Raw genomic sequence first — 22,119 nt, 5'->3', positions numbered from 1 at the left:
TAGTCAGCCAGGTGAGGAATGTCCAGAGGTAGTTCGCCATTGCCTGCCTCCACATCATCACCCCCTAGTGTTCCCTGAAGGAACTGCAACTCACATCCCTGGAGGTCACCCATCCAAATAATAGCCAAGGTCAGCCCTGCTTAATTCAGGATTAGTGAAATATGTGGCGTTCTTGGAATATGTAGATGTATCTTCAGGGCTAGAGAAAAATCCTAATTCTGTATCAGAAAAACCTGAATACTGTGATATGTATAAATTATAGAAACTGCACAGTTTGCATGTATTTATTTGGCCAATATTGTAGCTGTCGAGTACATTTTTATCCCTCAACATACTTATTCTTCTTGCATTTTATGGGCACAACAACCCTGTAAGGTAGATTACATGGCCCAAGGCTGGCTGGTGGATGACTGGCCCAAGGCTGGCTAGTGAATTTCTTAGCCAGGCACGGATCTGAGCCCAATCTCCTTAGGCCCAGGAGGACATTTTAACTACTAGACCACAGTGCCTCTCACTCTTGCTAGTCACAGGAAGGCCCTGGGACTCTGTAAGACTCTGAGGAATGCTGGGCTGACGGTCCTCCGTTCACTGCTGGTGGCCTTTTTCAGCCACTTGTCTAGCTCCTGCAGCTTCGGCAGACATTGGAGAGCCAGTATGGTGTAGTGGTTAAGAGTGGTGGCATCTAATCTGGCAAGCCGGGTTTGATTCCCCGGTCCCCCACATGCAGCCAGCTGGGTGACCTTGAGCTCGCCACAACACTGATAAAGCTGTTCTGACCGAGCAGAACAGGGCTCTCTCAGCCTTACCTCCCTCACAGGGTGTCTGTTGTGGGGAGAGGAAAGGGAAGGCAACTGTAAGCCGCTTTGAGACTCCTTCAGATAGAGAAAAGCGGCATATAAGAACCCATTCCTTCTCCTCTTCTTCTTTTTCTTCTTCAGATACTTTCGAGCACATCTTCACAAGAAGGCTGAGAATCTTGTTTTTGTTTTTAAAAATTAAAAGTTGAGCTACTCTGGAAGCTGAATTCTGTTTCCCGTTTCATGTTTTGTCCTCCAGTGGAATCCCTTTATACACACTGTCCTGTTTTTTTCAGCATTCAGTGGGTACAGCTGTTAGGATATTTTCCAGCTTTGAAAGCATATATTTTTTAAAAACCTGTAGGCCTGTTGTATCAGTGTCACTAAGCAGTTTGTGCCATGTCATCTGGCAGTTCCTCTGGGTGAAGACTGACATATGTCTTTGCTAGTTCCCGTGCCAGCCCTTTGCCTTTCCCAGCATGTTGGTCCTGGGGCCTCAGCAATGCTTCTCCATTTTGCCAGCCATGCTGCCTGGTACGACAAGCTGAGTGCACATCTGGCTGTTGGACGTCTAGTCAAACTGCGGCCCTCCAGATGTCCATGGACTACAATTCCCAGGAGCCCCCTGCCAGCATTCGCTGGCAGGGGGCTCCTGGGAATTGTAGTCCATGGACATCTGGAGGGCCGCAGTTTGACTACCCCTGGTCTAGTCTCTGCGGTCAGAGAAACTGCACTTCTGAAAGTGCTGACAAGTAAAACAGGTTGGGCTCAAATTAAGATGCGAAGGCTGGCTATGACAAACCACCCCTGAACATCTCTTGCCTCGAAAACCCGTGACATAATGGCACCTTCCACCACCGTTCCCAGAGGAGATTTTGAAAAGATGTGCAGTGTTTACTGGTCTGTCAGTTGCAAAGGCTCAGATGCAGAAGTAAGGGAGGCGTATCCTGAATTATCATGCAGATGCAAGACAGAAATCTGCATGATAATAACTTTGCTAGAGGAACAGGTATGGAATGTGCCCTATTCAGGTTTATGTCAGAGAGAATGGACTGAGAGTCACAGATCTTATTCATTCATTGCCTTTATTGGCATTCCATAGCATTGCACCGTATAAAAGAGAAATACACAGATTATATTGATAACGGTGCACGAGCATTCATGCATTTGCTGATATTGATCTGCCGGTTTCCCTTTCTCCTCCTGTCCCACACCTCTTCTGCTATATAGAATCATAGAAACATAGAATCATAGAGTTGGAAGGGGCCACACAGGCCATCTAGTCCAACCCCCTGCTCAACGCAGGATCAGCCCAAAGCATCCAAGAAAAGTGTGTATCCAACCTTCGCTTGAAGACTGCCAGTGAACTGCAAATATACCTTTAAGACTGGAAATGCCTATTGTGACTGTAGACCTGCTGAGGACCGAGCTTGAGGACTGAGGCAGGATCCTAGTTTACAGTGTAATTGACCAATGGCTAGATCCTGTCTGCCTGATCCAGTAACTTTAAACTGAAACTGACCAATAGGGTGCACTGGCTGGAAGATGCATTATTGGCTTATGTATATAAGTTGGGTTTTCAGGGGTGGGGGGTCAGTTCTACGTTCTGCTGGTACCATTCTGGGGTCCTTATAAAAAGCTCAAATCGCTACTGGTGTCCGTGTCCACCTCTGAACCCATGGATTTAACACTCCTTTCCCCTTTTTTGCCTCTGTAGGGAGATGATAATACCTTTAGAAATAGGTAAAATCTGCACCATGGGCATGCCACCTTGTACATGGACTCTTTAAACTGTGCAGGGGGCTTTGCAGTTCAAAGGGCCAATGGGGAGGGGGAATGGGCCCCCTTACAACCTCAGGCACCTCTCCTCTGAGCTGACCTCCCTGCCTCCTCACTGGCCCCTGACCAGCGCAGGAAGGGCTGTAGGAGGTGTGTAGAACCAGGCTTTCCATACTGGATAACCTGGAGGTGATTCCAAAAGCAGGTCTTCATGTAGATGCCCTCTTTCTGAACTGTGTTGTTCCTGATGCAGTGGCAATTTGAAATTTTTCTCCCTCTCCAAATACTGGAGGGCAGTAGGTTCAGGATGAACTCAAGGGAATACTGCATTACACAGAGAGTGATTAAAAGGTGGGGTTTGCTTTCAGAGGATGTTGTGTTGGCCTCAGGAATAAACAGCTTTAAAGGGGGATTAGATAAATCCATGGGGGACCAGGAGGCAGCATCAGGGTAAGGCCTCAGCCTAAATGCCCTGCTGTTGGCCTTCCGGAGGAACTGGTTGGCCCCTTGTGAGAGGCAGGATGCTGGACTAGACAAACTATTAGTCTGATCCAGCAGGACTCTCCTTCTGTTCTTAAAAATGCCTTGGAAATGGTATTCAGGTTATGGCCAAGACATGGCTTCATCCAGCATATGATCTGGACAGCTGTGTTCACATGCAGACATCCTTAGTTGGATTTACAATTGTGTTCCTGCTTCTCCTAACACAACTTTTTTTTTTTGCATAACCCTACTTAATATTTAAAATCAGAATTACTAAATTTATAGTAAAAAAAAGGCTGTGACAGTAGCCAAAATAAATAGGACCGAAATATGCATTTAATAAAAAATGTATCAAATTTACACATCTAAGTTTATCTTTTCATTCATTATAAATTGTGAAGACCTACAATGCTGATGGATGGGAGTTTTACATTTTTAACATATTCTGGTTATTCTGTTTCTTGAAAAAGAACGTATTTTTATTTTAAGAAACTTGGGCTGATCCTGCATTGAGCAGGTGATTGGACTAGCTGGCCCGTATGGCCTCTTACAACTCTATGAGTCTATGAATTGAGAATCTGACAACTTTCAAATCGGAAATGAACCCCCCCCCCAAAAAAAAAAAAATCATTTCTGTACCTTCTCCAAAGGCACAGGTACCTCCTCCCTTAGTGCAAGAGAGATGCTGACTTTGTGGTGAAGCTCATTGTAGAGCAGGGGTGACCGAGCTGGCAGGGGCTCATGGTAATTGAAGTCCAAGGACAACTGGAGAACCACAGTCTAGCCACCCCTGGTGTTGAGCTTCTAAGCTGATGAAACCAGCTGTTGTTCCCACAGCCTCTCTAGTCCTGCCCAGGACACCTGTTCTAGCTCCTTGACCTAACCGTGTGATGCTGTCCCCTCTACAGGCTTACAGCCCCTTTACTGGAGCAGGGACGATGTGGGCCAGTGGCTGAAGTGGGCAGAAAAGGAGTTCTCGTTGAGGCCCATCGACAGCAACACCTTTGAGATGAACGGCAAAGCACTCCTGCTCCTGACCAAAGAGGATTTTCGATACAGGTCTCCTCATTCAGGTGAGGACTGTTCAGAGGCTGGGGAGGGGGAGCAGATGCAGGAGAGCAGGGACCAAGAGCCTTGTAAGGGAGGAGGTCATTTGATAACAGTGCAAACTCTGCAGGGTTTGCACAATTGACTTTGCAGACTGCTCGGAGCAAGGGCCTTTGTATTTGCTTATGTACTGCTGCAGAAGGGGACGGCAGAGAATGAGGTGGCTGGATGGAGTCACTGAAGCAGTCCGTGCGAGCTTAAATGGACTCCGGGGAATGGTAGAGGACAGGAAGGCCTGGAGGATCATTGCCCATGGGGTCGCAATGGGTTGGACACGACTTCACACCTAACAACAACAACAACATATACAGCTGTGCAATTCCTTTATTTTAGAATAATTCTATCCTGCCTCCAGAGCCTCTTGTGGCGCAGGATGGTAAGGCAGCAGACATGCAGTCCGAAGCTTTGCCCATGAGGCTGGGAGTTCAATCCCAGCAGCCGGCTCAAGGTTGACTCAGCCTTCCATCCTTCCGAGGTCGGTGAAATGAGTACCCAGCTTGCTGGGGGGTAAACGGTAATGACTGGGGAAGGCACTGGCAAACCACCCTGTATTGAGTCTGGCATGAAAACGCTGGAGGGTGTCACCCCAAGGGTCAGACATGACCCGGTGCTTGCACAGGGGATACCTTTACCTTTACCTTTACCCTGCCTCCCCAGAAGCTCTGCATGGGGTGGCCGTCAAGAAAAATAAAACCATCAGACAGAAAGCTTGATACAAGTCTAACAATAAAGTTGTCAGCAATAAAACAATAACCAATAATCCAAAACATTCAAACTCACAGAGGGGCTTAATAGCAAAAGTTGTTTTTTTTTTAAACTGCCTGAAATCCTATGTGAAGAGAAATGTCTTCACCTGGGGCCAGCAAAGAAGGCACCAGATGAGCATCTAAGAGCTAGGACATTCTAGAGTCGAGGAGCCCTCACCAAGAAGTCCCTGTCCTTGCTCAGCACCTCCCTTCTGCAGGTGAGGGCCCTGTTAGCAGGGCTTGGAATGGAGACCTTTATTGGCAGGCTTCAAAACACTTGGGCACTTCACTCTTAACTGAAAGTTCCAGAGGCGTATCTCCCTTGTTAAAGGTAAAGGTATCCCCTGTGCAAGCACCGGGTCATGTCTGACCCTTGAGGTTACACCTTCTAGCATTTTCTTGGCAGACTCAATACGGGGTGGTTTGCCAGTGCCTTCACCAGTCATTACCGTTTACCCCCCAGCAAGCTGGGTACTCATTTTACCGACCTCGGAAGGATGGAAGGCTGAGTCAACCTTGAGGCCAGCTGCTGGGATCGAACTCCCAGCCTCATGGTCAGAGCTTTCAGACTGCATGTCTGCTGCCTTCCCACTCTGCGCCACAAGAGGCTCTATCTCCCTTGTTAGCAGGTAGCTATTATAAAAAGAAGGACTGTACACCATAGAAGCATGAGTAATCAAAATACTACCCATGCAGCAGAAGCATAATCAATGAAATAATAAACATGTACAATGAAACCATGGCTGATCTGAGGTCACCCAGCAGGCCTCATGTGTCTCAGAGGGGCACCTTGTGAGGCAAGGGAGGCTGAGAGAGTAGGTTGGCTGGCCCAAGGTCACGCAGCAGACTACATGTGAAGGAGGAGAAGGGAATCAAACCCACTTGTCCATATTACAATTTGCCACTCTTAACTGCTACTCTACCTGGCTCTGCAATAAACAGCCAATTCATGCTTCACTTCCATTCGCAGTGGCACAGAAAGGGTCTCAGCAAGACGGATGTGCAGTGCCACCAACTGAGAGGGTCACAAATGTATTCAGTCACCCAGCCCATCCCTGTTTGCGGCTGCCTCCGTAAAATGATGGGATAGATGTGATTTACCAGGGGAAGGCACTGTGTTCTCAGGCGGAGAAACCTGGGTGCAAACAGTATGAATGGGGTTTTTATATATTTACAAAACAAATGGTATTACCTGCCACTTGCTCAAATCATTAATTAATTTACTAACAAGATTGCAGACACCCAGGTTACCTGATACCATATGAGCTGCCTGTGCTTGGAAGGCAGTCTTTTCCAAACCAGTTTGAAAGAATATGAAATCAGAACCGAGATCATTGGCTTTTATCTGATAGCCACACAGTAGGCAGCTTTGTACGGAGCTAATGAGCTCGTAAATCAATCAGCTGATGAGAGATGATCAAAGGGGCACGTGGCAACTGATGAAGAGGAGGGTGTGAAAATGCCTGATGCTGCATGAGGCTGAGGACGTGTGAGCATGATCCGCATCTGGATCTTCCCGGCCTAGCTCTTGCTGAGACGATAGTCCTCTGCCCAGATTGCGCTGCTTCTGACTGCTGGTGGGGGAACCACATGATGGAGGCGCTGCTTCATTCTGAAATATCCCTTCCACAAGGGAAATCAGGCCATTCAGAGTTAAAAGCCAGTTCTCAACTTTTTATCCTACGTTTACTAGGCCCACAGTCAAAAGACAAAACTCGAGGGCAACTGGGGTGAGTTTGGTTCTTGCTGTTACCTGGTAAGCGACTGAGATTACCAGGCACATGGGGGAGGATTAGGCCTCAGCCTGAGGTTATCCGTGTGTGCACATCTCCATTTGAGTGAGCAGCATACAGAAAAATTTGTCCCCTACTGTCACCCCTTCCATAGTTTTGGAAGCTATCACCAGTGTGGGCGATCAAAGGGAAGGGCCAGTTTGAGGAAATGGGCCCAGATTCTCCCCTTTGCTGTGGCTGAGCTAGTGGCCACAGGAAGAAGAAGAAGAGTTGGTTCTTATATGCCGCTTTTCTCTACCCGAAGAAGTCTCAAAGCGGCTTACAGTTGCCTTCCCTTTCCTCTTCCCACAACAGACACCCTGTGAGGTGGGTGAGGCTGAGAGAGCCCTGATATCACTGCTCAGTCAGAACAGAGCCCAAGGTCACCCAGCTGGCTGCATGTGAGAGAGTGCAGAATCGAACCTGGCTCGCCAGATTAGACATCCGCATTCCTAACCACTACACCAAGATGGCTCTTCTAACCACTCACCAAACAGAGAGAAGGAAGAGTGGCAAAATAGGCATGTGCATTCGGTCCTCCCAAACTGAAAAGAGTACAGATTCTCTAATCTGTTTGGCTACTGGTATATCTGACTGGAATTTAGTTTGGGAGACCTTAGATCAGGGAAGCAGCAGAAAGAGAAACAGACCTGCTCATCTAGTGCTGGTTCCCTTCTGAAACCAGAAGCTCTTATGCCCAGGATCTGATCCAGGATCTCCCGTGTCTGAGTAAGGTTGGCCTCCATTCCCAGCGTGTCTCTTCAGACCATAGGAAGAACTCCTGTGATTGACAGTTGTAAATATTTTAAAAATTATCCACTTAGAAATGTCCTAGCATGCTAGATAGCCTGGTTGTCATTTTCTGTGGGGAAATTTTGTGCATGGAGTTGTTCTCCATTTGCCTTCTCTGCAGGGAGCGGGACTTTGACTTCTTCCACACTGTCACTTTTCCACCCTCTGAGCTTCTCTTTCTCTTTCAGGTGATGTGTTGTATGAGCTTCTTCAGCACCTCTTGAAGCAAAGGAATTCTCACGTGCTATTTTCCCCTTTCTTCCACCCTGGAAATTCGATCCACACCCAGCCGGATGTCATGTTACATCAGAACCACGATGAAGGTAAGGAATGACAAACTGCTCTTTGATCTGGAAAGCCGCATCACACAAGGAGAGTGGGGGGGGGGGGAAACGACATGGTGTTCTGGAAGGATGGGGATGGTTACAGGAAAAAAAGGAACGGAATCCTCCATGACAAAGATTCCCAACCAGGGGTTCACGGACCCCTGGGGATCCTCAGGGGCTCTGGAGGGGGTCCGTAGCCTTTCTCTTCCTGCCTTAATGGACTCAGCCACAAGCTAGGGAACTGGCCATTTGGGAGGTGGGGGTTGGAATGGGTCATAGCCTGACACCTGGGCTGATTCTACACTTTGTTTTTTCCATTGTCGATCCTGCTGAATTCAGATCGATTTGAACCCAAGTCTTCCTCCTTCCTATCTCTCCCCCTTCCTGAATTGAAACAGAAAGTGTTCTGCACTTGATTGAGGAAGCTCAGAGTGGGGTGAGGAGCCAAGCGCAGCAGGAGGCTCTTTCTTTCTTTTCTTGAACAAAGGGGGGGGAGGGGTTTGGAGAAAGCAGGTTCACAGAGAACGAGGCAGAGGAAATAAATCCAAGAGGAAAATCTCTGCTGAGAGAAATGTGAGCTTCTAGAGATCCCAAAACGAGGGCAAAAATAAGCCTTGGGAGGGAAGTTTTGCAACCAGGAACCAGGAAGTCTTTGAACTGACGCCCTGGCCAATCAGGGAAGATTGCTTTGCTGTGTCAGTAGGGCAGGAAGTTAATCCACAAAATGCAGAACACCTACACTTATACTGAGGGCTTTAAAAGCTGGGTCTTCAAACATAGTGACTTATATCCGCTCCTGGATATTGCAAGGGAAAGGTAGGGTCACCGTGACACAATTGTGGATGTTGCAGAGGGAAAATTAAAAGCACCCAAAATCAAAATGGAAATTGAATACAGTGCAGAGGGGAGGAGTTTATTCAGGCTGGGAGAGGATGAAAAGCAAAGTGCAGACTCGACCCTGGTGAACTATGGGGAAAGGGCTGATGGATTTGGGTGGAGATCAGCAAAGACACTCAAGCCAAGCAGGAAGCCACCTTTCCCCAACCCCTGTGTGATCTGGGTCATCAGCTTCAAGTTTTGCTCCTTCCCCTGCAAAAAAGGCCTCAGGTCTTACAAGTCAGCTCAAAGCCTGCGATTCCACAACTCTGAAGCCCGGGTGTCCAGAGCAATAACTGGCATGGTCAAGCTTCCTGTCCAGCCATCACACAGAGATACCCCCCCCCCTTCCATTTCGGCCTCATGTCCTGTCAGCCTCAGAAAGGTGCAGAGAAGCATTTCCACATCTAACATGAAATGGCAACTCTTGCTGCCCATAGCCAGACTTCAACCCAGCTTCATTGTCCTCTCCATACCCTGGGTGAATAAACATAGGCTTTTGATCCAGTTCCCTCAGATTTGCTTCCAACCACTACAATTAGGGCTTTTAGTTACGCTTGGAAAGGGGAGGGTGGCTTCCTTGGGTAGAAATTAAAAGCCAAGGAGGAGCATTTTGTTTTAATTATGCCTGGCTTCCAGCCACAGACTCTGGGCCATGAGGAAGGCCCGTTGTGCCAAGTATTCACAGGCAGGTAATGAGCCCTCCGTGTGTACTTTGACTCACGGGCTCTGCCTCTTTCCTGATGCGCTGTCCAGTGCGGGAACTTGCACAGCTAAAAATAGTCCCCTGCAGCCTCTTGGGGTTTGTTTTCCTAATTCTTCACAGGGTTCTTTGATGCACTTCAAGCAGCTCTGAGGAAAGGGCCTGGAAGTTTGTTAGCAGGTCGTCACCAGAGGGGCTTTATAGAATAACCTTGAGCTGTTCAAAGCAATGGTTCTTTTTCTCCAGAAAGTCATATATTTTCCCTGCACAATCATTCCCAAGCTGTATGTCCCCAATATGATGCCCGCTAATACATTTCCTGGCGACGGCCAAGGGCTTTAGAAAGTTAATGGGGACGGATGGGACTTCTGCCCAGCAAGCCTTCTAATTGGCCACTGAAGGTTTGATTGGCTATGCAGATTTGTTAAGAAGATTGCTTTGGCAGCAGCTGCCACCACAGCACAAGGCCTTTCACTGAAGGTAAGCTGTGGCAGCCATTTTGTGGCTCACTCCACCTCCTGCGGCAGCCATTTTGTGGCTGTACTCATCCTAATACATCAGAATTCTGGACCGTCCCCCCAAGCTCAAAAAGGTTGGAGACCCTTGGGGTTCACAAACATAAGGGGACGGTTGGTATGCTATGAGAAATCCATTATTTTAATAATACATGGATGTCAAAGCATGTACCCACACATGAGGCTTTCAAGGGCATCCCTGTATACTTTGGTGCTCTGGCCTTGCCTCATTTTATTTAGCCTGTGTTGGGAGAGCAGATACTTCTGCATCAGATGTGACTGAGCCAATAGCACTTGAGAGGAAGCTTCCTGATGTAAATCTGCATTAGTTACTGCACTGACCTCACTGACTCCCCCTTCAGTCTGGAGCACGCAGAAGGCTCAACAAACTCATTTATGCAGAAATATAGAGGTGGGGGTCCTCCTTTCACATTTTAACAGTGAACATTTTCTGGCATAAGAAATGGAGTGTTGCTCGTCGTAATATTGATCGAAACTGCAGATGACTTACAAGAAGACATTGTCCTTGAGCATATTGCCTCCAACCCACGCATGTTTGGGGTGGGGGGGTGGGGGGAGTTGTTGCCTTTTAAAGTGCTCAGCACTGTTTTCAACCTTTGGCCTGTGAAAGGTATTGCTAATAAGCAACTAGTAGGTTGCATCTGGTCTTGGAGCCTTTTTAGAAATCTGACCCTTGGTAATTCTACCAAACTTTAATCAAGGTGTAGTAAAAGATTTTCCCGGTTTCATAAGGAAGAGAATAATGTTGTCAGATCACAGAGGCCGATGTTCCTACAGACAGCGAACCCCTGTAATTGTCTGCTGGCACAGGCAATGAGCAAACATAACCTCTGAAATAGGGTCACCACAGAATATTGCCACGGCCTCTTCCATGCAAGAATAATCACATTATTTGCTCCTGACCGAGGGAGCTTCCGGATCCATCTCCCAGGCTATGACGTCTCTCGGATTTTGTCTACTATGTGCCCCAAGCACTTTAAATGTTCACCTTTTCAGTGCCGTCCCCGAGTGCATGAACTTTAAAGCCGGGGAGGCCTTATGCCTAGCAGCAGCTATTTTATTACAGAGCCTGACCGCTCATGTGGGGACCATGCTCAATAATGCTTAACCATGCAGTAGCTTGGTTTACGAGCTGTTTGCAAGCTGCTGTCAGCGCGATCAAACATATGCCAAACTGCGTTTGAACAGTTCTCGTGTGTTCTCAGCTGTACAGGAAAACATCCCTCTTCACCATCTCCCTTCCTATTCTCCTATCGATCATGCACGTACTTGAAGTGCAGGAAACATCTCCCACTGACTGATGTGAGGAGTCTCTCTCTGCCTCTCCTCGACGTGTGTCCTGGTGTTTGTTAACTGGGAAAGCCAGCATCTCCACTTTTCCTCTAAAGCAGGGGTTCTCAACCTTCCTAATGCCGCAACCCTTTAATACAGTTCCTCATGTTGTGGTGACCCCCAACCACAAAATAATGCAAGTGTTTTTTCACAGATATTGGACCGAAACTTACCAATGGCGTGAAGATCCAACTATGAAAGGGTTGTTTGACCCCCAGGTTGAGAACCACTGGTCTAAAGAGCTTGTGATGACAGTCCTAGAGTTCTGTCTTCCCAACTGTTCTGCGAGGCACGTTAGCTTGAGAGAAAGTGCCTGGGGTCACCACTGAGCAGGGAGATGAATAAGGTCTCCCAAATTAAAGTACCACCCCTCTGGTGAGGCCGGAAGATCTCCCTCTTTTACAACTGGTCTCTGAGATCAGTTCCCCTGGAGAAAATGGCTGCTTGGAAGAGGGGACTCTATAATCGTCCCATGCTGAGGTCCCTCCCCTTCTCAAACTCTGCCCTCTTCAGGCTCCACCTCCCCCAATCTCCAGCTCTTTCCCATCCCAGAGCTGGCAAGCCACTGACTGTCCAAGGTTGTTTACCACCCTCAACCTTGCTTGGCTGGGTGCACCCTTTCATTGCATAAAAGATTCACAGTGAAGATTGTGTGCACACGAAAGCGTATACCCAGAATTAAACTTTTATGGGAACTACTACAGTTTAAAAATCTCATATCTCCTGTTTGCTGATTCTGTTTATGCCAATAAAGGGTTTCTGTGCCTTAAAGGTGCCACTGGACTCTTTTGTTCTGTTGCTTCAGACCAAGATGGCCACCCAACTGAATCTCTTGAGCTGTTTATCTTCATAGCCCTGCCTTTTTCTCTTTTTAAAAGAAGAATTGTCTTCCACATCAGCTGCCACACACAGGCCAAAAATACACCTAGAATTTCTTTTTTTTTCTAAATCCAGGTTTCATCCACCACAAGCGGGGGGGGGGGGCTGGCTGGGCTCTGGATTTTCACTGCCTGCTGCCTATTTGGCTAACGCTGACCTAAATAGTGGAACAAAGGACAGACCTTTCTTGTTTACGACTCTGGGCATATGAATCATACCATCCACACCAGTGCCTCTTCCTCCTCGCCCCGAACAAGGAAGCTGGTGGTTGCTGGCAGGATGGTTTTGGTGGTGGGCAAGCCGACGCGTGGGCCTGGAGTCAGACCAAGGTCATTCTGCAAATGTTGGAGGAGCCCCATTTCCTCCGCAGAAGGTGCTTCTCTTCCTCCTTGAGGTCTGCAGCGTGTATCAGCGTACTGAACAAAGAGACCATTCTCTGCTCTCTGAATTCGGATGTCAGAAAAAGTTGTGGCGGTCACAGTTCGAGAAATTAGGATGCAGATCTGGCCGCTGCCTGTGCCCTGGCTGTTCTTCTGGTATAGTGGCTGGTTTGGGAGTGCTGAGCCAAGGCACGACACCAAATGGTCTGGGCCAGGGGTAGTCAAACTGCGGCCCTCCAGATGTCCATGGACTACAATTCCCATGAGCCCCTGCCAGCATTCGCTGGCAGGGGCTCATGGGAATTGTAGTCCATGGACATCTGGAGGGCCGCAGTTTGACTACCCCTGGTCTGAGCTTTTCACGTAGAAAGGAGGAGGGCTTGGGGTGCGTTCATAAGAAGGTGGGTGAACGGAACCGCATCCAGAGCTAATGCCCACCCAGCAGCAGCAGTCATAGATGGTCCCCCAATCTCTTCAGCCTCAGACTGCTGTATGGAAAAGGTGCATTTATGGGAATGGGGATCATACAAAGGCAGCAGACTTTAGCTTTCTTCATGTTTCGAGACCAGCCTTTCTCAACTTTTTTTACCATCGAGAAACCCCTGAAACATACTTCAGACTTCATGAAATCCCAGAAGTGGTGCAATCGTGCAGAATATGGTTGGGAAGCAGAGCTGTGGACACGCCCACCTGGGGGCCCTCCCCTTCCCACCCCCTCCAGGCCCATCATTGGCCATTTTGGGAGGCAGGAGCAGGTTGCAATGACTGTATATGGTCATATCACCTGATAAATGTTTAACAAATCTAAAAATATATATAAAAAATTAACTTACTCCAGGCCATTCAGGAAACCCTTCCAGGGTCGGCTCAACCGTGGCTGAGAAAGCCTGTTCCAGACACTTAAAAAAAAAAAAAAACACCCTTGAAATGGGACAATGAGTGTTGATATCTCAGAAAGCAGAGAGCAAGAAGAATAACATTTGCAATGGATCAGCATCCAGGTACCCCAAAAACTAAATATATTTCTGTAAAATAGCAAAGATTGCTGAATCAGTAATGCAGAGCAACAGGAAATTTGCAAATATGTCTAAGTGGTATAATTTTTACAGATCAAAGATTTTGAGGGAGATAATCTGAAGCATGGCATCGGAATCAAAACTCTGTAATACAGGCAGTGTAATCTACCAGTAAGGGGTAGGTGTAGTTGGGACATAGCCCAAATAGAAATATTATGTCATGATGATATGAACTACTTCTTCCCCCACTAACCTTTCCAAACAACCCCCCCCCCCTTCAAAGCAATACATTCATCCTTCCTTGTTTAAAATTTGAGAGGACCAAAAGGAATCAAATAAGATGACTTGACGGGCTGCCTGGGGCCATCCCTGAGCCATCATTATCCTGCCCCTATGGCATCCAACCCAATTGAGACTTCTTCTTTTCCCCCCACAGACAGCTTCATCCAGCGGCCGTCAAGACAATCATCAGATGCAGCCCACCACAACCTGCCCACCATTGAACTGTTACACCGTTCTAGATCGCCCATCAATGCCAACCACAGGCCTTCTCCGGAGCCTGAGCAGCGGTCATTGAAATCCCCGCTCGAGAACACTGTTCGTCGCCTCTCACCAGCAGACCGCCTCTCAGGGACAAGGCACCACCAGGAGAACAACCACCAGGAGTCTTACCCTCTCTCGGTGTCGCCTGTGGAAAACAACCACTGCCCAACCCCTTCAGAAGTACTCCAGAAATCTTCCAGCCCCCGCCAGGAGAACACCCGGGTGATCCAGCTGATGCCCAGTCCGATCATGCACCCCTTGATACTCAACCCCAGGCACTCTGTGGATTTCAAAGCCTCCAGGTTGTCCGAGGACGGGCTGCACAGAGAGGTCAAGCCCATCAACTTGTCCCATCGGGAAGAGCTGGCCTACATGAACCACATCATGGTGTCCGTCTCCCCTCCCGAAGAACATGCAATGCCCATTGGAAGGATAGCAGGTTAGTGGGGTGTGTTACAGATTGTTTGGGATCTACCGCATGTTTTCCAGAGCAAGTGGAGTAGTGCTTTGTTTTTAAAGTGATGTGGTATGAATGTGGTACAGGATTTCCTAGCTTCATTTGAAGGTACAAATGGTCCAGGATGGGGTTGGAGCTTTTCAGAGTTCCTGCTGATGGGGACTTCTGCAGATCCCACCACTCACTGCAGGCCTCTAACTCTCTTCTTGGGCTCCCCTGCCCTCTAGAAACATTTAGAAGGGATAGCGGGGTCTGTAGTTGGAAGGTGAGAAAGTCTTGCTCTTGTGCTGGAAATCCTTCCACCAGCAGTAATTACCAGCAGGATCCAAACCATTGGAGGTAGGCCAATATTTATTTTTATGTATATATTTCTATTTGCATTTATTGACCACCCCTTTTGAGCCAGTCATCTCAGGGCAGCGTACAACATTAAAGCTAATTAAACCATAAAAACATATGCCCAGCCCAACCATCAAACCCGTAATACAACGGAATTAAGGAGCAGTAAGCTTATAGCAGACAAAAGTCGTCTTGTAAACCAGGGGTAGTCAATCTGTGGTCCTCCAGATGTCCATGGACTACAATTCCCAGGAGCCCCTGCCAGCAAATGCTGGCAGGGGCTCCTGGGAATTGTAGTCCATGGACATCTGGAGGACCACAGGTTGACTACCCCTGCTCTAGGGTCATCTAATCCAACCCTCTGCACCAGGGGTAGTCAAACTGCGGCCCTCCAGATGTCCATGGACTACAATTCCCGGGAGCCCCTGCCAGCAAACACTGGCAGGGGCTCATGGGAATTGTAGTCCATGGACATCTGGAGGACCACAGGTTGACTACCCCTGCTGTAAACCACCCTGAGCCGCAGCTAATGGGCAAATAGAGTTGCAAAGAGACTTGACCGAGAGCAAGAAGCAATCAGTGCCAGGCGACACAATATAATTAAAAGCGGTACAACAAATGCATCTGGCTACTCTTTGGAATGTGTCACCTTCAAGAGAAACTTGATGTGAGAATCACAGCTTGTGAGGCTGCCCCAAATCTTCCAAGAACAGGAGAGTTGGGAGTCCCCCTTTGTTCTTGCTCCAAGAAAGGAATGGGCGGTCTCACTCTGGTGAAAAATTGATGCTCACACAAGTAGCCCGCTAACCAGGTAATTCTTTGCAGTTGTGAACAGTGGCCTGCTTGTTAGTACAAAAACAAGTCTCCCCGAGGAGGCTATTCAAAGGAACCACCAGCAAACAATCAGATAGTTATAGAAATTCACCCAATGCGTTTTAAGACAGGCTTCTTTGGGAAGGGCAGTTTCCCCACTGCTTCCTCCTATCTGTTTGGGTCTGATAGTAGTTATGACTCCACAGTTTGCACTCTTGAGTTTCTTTGGCAACAGCAGAGGAACATACTGTAGGACAGAGGTGACCAAATGGTGACCTTCCAGATGTCCATGGACTACAGTTCCCATGAATCTTCGCTAGTGGCTCATGGGAATTGTAGTTCATGGACATCTGGAGAGCCACAGTTTGGCCACCCCTACTGTAGGACACTGTCCCCAATACAGCCCCCATGAGCACCATGTTGCCCAAGGACACTTTTCCTGGCACCTGCCGTGTGTTTATTAGAACGTGGGCGGGGCTTTTGCCCAGCGAAACATCTTACTGGCCACTGGAGATTTGATTGACTGTGCAAACTTTACCTTGGCAGCAGTTGTCACCACAGTACAAGAAAGGGAAGCTGCGCTAACAGTTTGGGCTGGCCCCATCTCCTGTGAAAGCCATTCTGTCGTTGCACACACCGTGCTATGCCGGAATTCCAAAAAGAGTCCACAGAAAAGGCTAAGGACCCCTACTGTTGACACACCTATACATTATAATCAACACTGGCTGTCACCAAAACTTGGTGCCCTACATCAGGTACCCCACCTATAACTTCAACTTACACTGTGAGTAGGGGAGAAGGCAGCACATCATTAGCAATGTGTATAATCAAGGCTTCCTTTGCAGTCCCAATCCCCTCAGGCATAATTGTCAGGCTCACTGTTGATACGGTGACACTACTACAGTTCACGCAGCTTGCGTGTCGTTGAATTACTGACAATTAATTAAAGCCTTTCTGTGTTTGCGCTGACAGAACTGGGATTCTGGTTCCTCCTTCAGGATTAATGGATGCCAGCAGCTCAAGGAGTTAAGCCCTGTTAAATTTGGTAGAACAAAATGCAAGGTTACCATTGCAACAAACAGGACCTGGGTCATACCCACTATTTACTCTCCTTTCCCCCCTCTTGCAATAGGCAAGGGGTTTGCAGGAAAGTACTTTACTATTGGGGGGGGGAAGGGGGAATACATTTATTTTGAGAAAAGCAAGGAAAGGATTAGTCAGAAGCCGGCAGTCATGATTTGCCAGGACGGTCCAGGGTATGATTGATTTGGGTGACAGAAACAGGATGTTGGCAGATCACTATAACCTTGTTTTCATTTTCCTTAAAGAAATAACCAAAGATGTATTTTTATTACAAAATGGATCAGAACAAGGATTAGCAAGCAGCGTGTCTCATGAACACGTGAAGCTGAGTCAGAGATGTGATATATGAAATCAGAAATGTGACACTAGCGCATGCTGTGTACTTGTAAGATCAGGAACGGTGGCATGAGCATACACAGGGGCCTTGTTCTGCATCAGTCCATTGGTCCCTCGCTGTCATCTGCTTTCATGGGCTGGAGATCCCCTCCGGTCTCTCACGGAGATCTTTCCTAGTCCTGTTCCTTTGAGATGCTTTGGATTCAGAGCAACCCAAAAGGGAACCTCCTAATGTGTTGCACGCAAAGGGCAGGATGGATTTCTAAGCTGGGCCCATCCCCACATAGATATTAAATGTTACTTTTGCAAATATTGTTACCTTGTGATGTGATGCTGAACTTCACCCCCAGCTTTTCCATGCTTAAGCGATCCGTTTGAGGTACTGCAGCCTGTAGTGCAGTGGTGCTGAACCACCATAACACACCATAACCACCCCACAGCGGGGGCAGTGTGTGCAGGTGTTCAACAATCTGGAGGCAGTGTGAAGGCGGCCAGTGCCATGGCTCCATCACCACCAGCCACTGCCACCACCTGCCGCTGCCTGCCGCTGCCACCAACCTGTCCTGGGGACCCTGCGGAAAGGGCCAGGCAACCCCACTTGGGGTCAGGACCCCAAGGTTGGGAACCACTGCTGTAGCGAATCTGTCCTCTGGATCGTTAATGCTAAAACAGCCACTTTGAGCTTGGCTCCTTCTTAGAGCTGTTTTCTATGTTCCATCGGCTTTGCTGCTGAGAAAATATATTTGAAACAAGGACATACTGGAACCTCGTTCAGCTTTCAGCATCAATTTTCATCATAGTTTAAAGGAAACATAATCAAGTGGCTAATTTACAAAGCAGAAATTTAAAAGACAAGGCAGCAATTTAAAAGACATTTCAAAGACATGGCAGAATGCAGAAGACTGACAGTAACTTAGCATTTCCAAAGCAGCTGACTTTTGATTCATTCACAGTGGCATTTGGGAAAGCTCTATCTGAACTCAGGAGTGGTTTAAGGATTTGCAGGGTCCATACCACTAAAACCAGTTTAAGAATTCGTGGGGCCCTAGAAGAGTACAATTGTAGTGGGAGCAATCAGACTGGGGGGTGGAGGGTGGAAAGGGGTGTCACTCCAAGTGTCCTTAAAGCGGGAAAAGTGGGGAGGAGGAGGGCTACAGCCCTGTTCCGTGGGGGGGGGGGGGAGTACAGGGCCCATGGATAAACAGGCCCTGCCTGAATTGCACTGCATCAAACTGCAGGGAGAGATTGATGATTCCTACCAAGAATTCCCTTCACAGAGAAAGCTAGCATGCCATGGAACGGGAGTATAGCCTAGTTTTGATCCCTGATCCAGCAGCTTTGACAACAGAAATGTACATGCAGATAAAATTCAGAATAGAGATCTGTCATGCAGAGTCTAAAATTATACCAAGCAAACCCTGGAGTTTCTGCATTGGTGAGAATTAGACTGAGTTGTGAGCAGAGAATTTCCTTGCAATCAAAGTGGTAGTCTACGGGGTCCAAAATCAACTTGAAGGCAGAAGCCCAAGGCTAAAGGGGTCAGGGGAGAAGGTAGAACCCCTGCAAGGTGTCTTTTTAAGGGATTGGTTTCCTTTCTTAGATTAGGTGACAGTCTACCAAGGAAGGTACCATTTACAGAGGGAAACAGAAAAAGAGATCCTGGCATTTCCTTCAGAGTTAAGAAGAGGGAAGCCAAGAAGGGAATTACAATACTGCTTAAATGCATGCCACAGGGGAAAATTAGACATTATTTGCTAAACCGTTTCCTTGGCTGGGCAAGCAATGAAAGGACACCAGGGACAGTTTTGTCTGCTACTTAACACAAACTATGTAGAAAGCACGATCTTCTGTAACAGACCAAAGTCTTCCCCAGCACTTTAGTTCTGTGTTGAAAAAATTGCATGCAAGTTTAACTAAGAAAACGTCCCACAAAGCTACCTTGAACTGAATCAGTGCATCACCATTATAGTCAAGAGCAGCACCTCTCAAGAGCCTCAGGGCAGAGAATTCAGTGTGATTCTCCAGCAGGGCTAGCATCAGCATCCTCTGAGGTTTCACAGCTGTCAGGGCCCAGGACTTTTGGTGGGGCCCATTGCCATTGCCCCCGCCCACACACCATTAGGGCTCTTTAGCCTAGAGGAATGAGACTGAGGGGTGATATAATAGAGGTTTGCAAAAGTATGCATTGGATAGACAACATAGAGAAAGAATTACTTTTCTCCCAGTCTTACAATGCAAGAACTCATGCACACTCAATGACATTAAAGATCAGTAAGCTTAGAGCAGGTAAAAGGCAGTAATGCTTCACTCAAAGAGCAATTAACTTGTGGAATTCACTGCTGCAGGAAGTGGTGGTGGCTACAAAAACAGACAGCTTTAAGAGGAGATTGTATAAACATCTGGGGCAGAGATCTATCAGTGGCTCTTAGACACAAGGTAGAGATGGAACGCTGTCTGGGGCAGTGATGCTCTGTATTCTTGGTGCTTGGGGGGTAACAGTGGGATATCTTCAGGAGTTTTGGCCAGGGGCTCATGGGAATTGTAGTCCATGGATATTTGGAGGGCCGCAGTTTGACTACACGATCTGGGACCCCTTTATCTTCAGGATCGCCTCCTCCCCTACACCATCCCCTATACCCCCCCAGATCACATTAAGTTCATCTCCATGTCTTTAAAAAGTTGAATTCAACTCCCAAGTGTTCCCCCTCCCTTCACAGAGAGAGTTGACTGTCCTGCCTAAAAGTCATGTGATGTGGGGGGGATCAAGCCCTCTCCCCTCAGTTATCTTTTTGCCTCCACTTCCTTGGTAGCAATCCCATCAGCAGAACGGGTGAACTTGCAGCCCTACATTTCATTTCGGCAGGTCTGCCATGACAATTTGTTGCCTTCCCAAAGTTGTCTCAAAATTTCACCTAGGTCAGAAAGTCTCCTTACTGACTTTCCCAACCCGACATCTCACCCGGAAAAAACTGTGCACCACCCTCGATGTTCGGAGGACTGTATTGTTTTATTTAGACAGGGTAAAGCGGTTCTGGAAGGACAAGAATCTGCTTGTTTCCTTTAAGGCCTCCTCACAGACTGTTTCATGTTGGATCGTGCAAGCTACCAGATTGTCATATTATACCCATTCCAAGGTGGACTGCCCACTGGACAGGGGCTCAAGCTTCCCTGATGCCTTCGGTGTGAGTCTGCCTTTTGTAATGCAGCTGTTTAATCTGTTGGTATTAAATTTATCTGTTTTATTGAATATGGCTTCTTGTACGTTCTAATGCTTAAGGAGGTACGAGCAAAATCCTAAATTCTATATGTGCTGGTGTGTGCAGACAGTGATGGCTTAACAGAAGAAGAAGCAGAGATGGTTTTTATACCCTGCTTTTCACTGCCTGAAGGAGGCTCAAAGCAGCTTCCAGTCACCTTCCCTGCCTTTCCCCAGGACAGACATCCTGTGAGGTTGGTGAGGCTGAGAGAGACTGCTCTGTGGGAACAGCTTCTAACAGGACTGTGATTGGCCCAGGTCCACTGAGCCGGCTGCATGTGGAGGAGGAGTGGGGGTTCAAGCCCAGTTTGCCAGATTAGAAGCCTCCGCTGTTGGCCACTACTTCATTGTGTTTAGGGCTGATTTCAGGCTTGTTTGGGTTTGTGGACGGGAATCTGCTCCAGTGCAGTCACGAGAGGACAGCGAGGAGGAGCTGGGATGGCACAAGAGTTCCCCGCTGGAAATACCGGTTTGCTGTGGGAAGGTGCTCTTTGTTTGCTGCTTTTGGCCTCAGGGTACAGAGCCCAATGCGAACACCTTTGCTGGAGCCAAACTCAAGCAATCTGTAAAGAACAAGAGGGCCTGGACAACTCTGTGGTATCTTTCATCTTTGATGCCTCAGAGTTGTGAGTTTCAGTTCCCAGGCTCCCCCAGTCCTTATGCAACCGTGAAATTGCACGTTACATCTTCTCCCAGGCAACCCTGGAACCAAACCTTGGCTTTCCAGTCCATAATTCCACCTTTCATTTTAAAAATATCATAATTATGACAGGCAAGATGTTTCACATACATTATCTCAGTTTTTACAACAGCCCTGTAAGGGAGGCCAGAGTCATTCCTCTTTTACAGTTGGTGACTTGAGGTTGACAGACAGTGATGCTCCTAGTTGATCATGTCAATTTGGTTTGTAACTGAGGAGAAATTTGAAACCGGGCTCTTGCAGGCTCGATTGTAACTCTACCCGCACGGGTGATGCTTACCCATCGGTTGGGCACACCATGCCTGGGAGAAATCACATGGGCAAGCCCTTGAGGCCATTCCTTAAGACAGGGGTAGTCAAACTGCGGCCCTCCAGATGTCCATGGACTACAATTCCCAGGAGCCCCTGCCAGCATTCGCTGGCAGGGGCTCCTGGGAATTGTAGTCCATGGACATCTGGAGGGCCGCAGTTTGACTACTACCCCTGCCTTAAGGGGTGGGAGGTCTTATTTCAGAACCTCAGCTCTTGTTTAGTTCCATGTTTTAAAAAATCACATGCAGATTAGACTAAGAAGAAGTCCCATGAAGCTGCCTTATACTGAATCACAGTCAGTGTTGTCTACTCAGACAGGCAGCAGTTCTTCAGGGCCTTTCACATCACTTCCCAACCGGATCATTTTAACTGGCAATGCTGGGGAGTGAACCAGCCTGAGGACTCCTGTGTGCCCAGCAGATGTTCTGCCACTGAGCCATGGCTCCCTCCCAGGTCAGTGGTGTAACTGCACATGAGTCTTGTATTGATGCTCATCCCTCACCCAACCACTGCAGTTTGTCTGCACACCCAGTTCAGTCCAGACTAAGGATGTGCACAAGGGGGAAAATTGTTTGTTTGTTTTTTTTCAGATTTGAAGTTGCATGATTTGGAACAATTTGAATCAGCCAAATCCCTGATTCAGTATATCGATTCAAGTCTGGCCAAGTTGGGAAACGGTGCTAAGGGCAAGGTCACCCAGCTGACTGCATGTAGAGAAGCGGGGAATCAAACCTGGCTCGCCAGATTGAAAGCTGC

The 22,119-nt window shown here is 47.8% G+C and overlaps 1 protein-coding gene across 2 annotated transcripts in view; it reads left to right on the top strand.

The window, feature by feature from the left end:
- The window catches only part of ETV6 (ETS variant transcription factor 6), a 150,240-nt gene that overhangs the window by 114,918 nt on the left and 13,203 nt on the right, over positions 1 to 22,119 (top strand). For both annotated transcript variants that reach the window (XM_077310917.1, XM_077310916.1), the window contains exons 3-5: positions 3,968 to 4,132; positions 7,665 to 7,799; positions 13,961 to 14,506. In XM_077310917.1, the coding sequence (XP_077167032.1) occupies positions 3,968 to 4,132; positions 7,665 to 7,799; positions 13,961 to 14,506 (846 nt within the window). The remainder of the gene's footprint in view (positions 1 to 3,967; positions 4,133 to 7,664; positions 7,800 to 13,960; positions 14,507 to 22,119) is intronic.

The sequence above is a fragment of the Paroedura picta genome, chromosome 14, assembly GCF_049243985.1.
Source record: "Paroedura picta isolate Pp20150507F chromosome 14, Ppicta_v3.0, whole genome shotgun sequence".
Classification (NCBI taxonomy): Eukaryota; Metazoa; Chordata; class Lepidosauria; order Squamata; family Gekkonidae; genus Paroedura; species Paroedura picta.
Note: the sequence above shows the minus strand (reverse complement) of the source record. Positions and strands in the feature narration are given on the sequence as shown.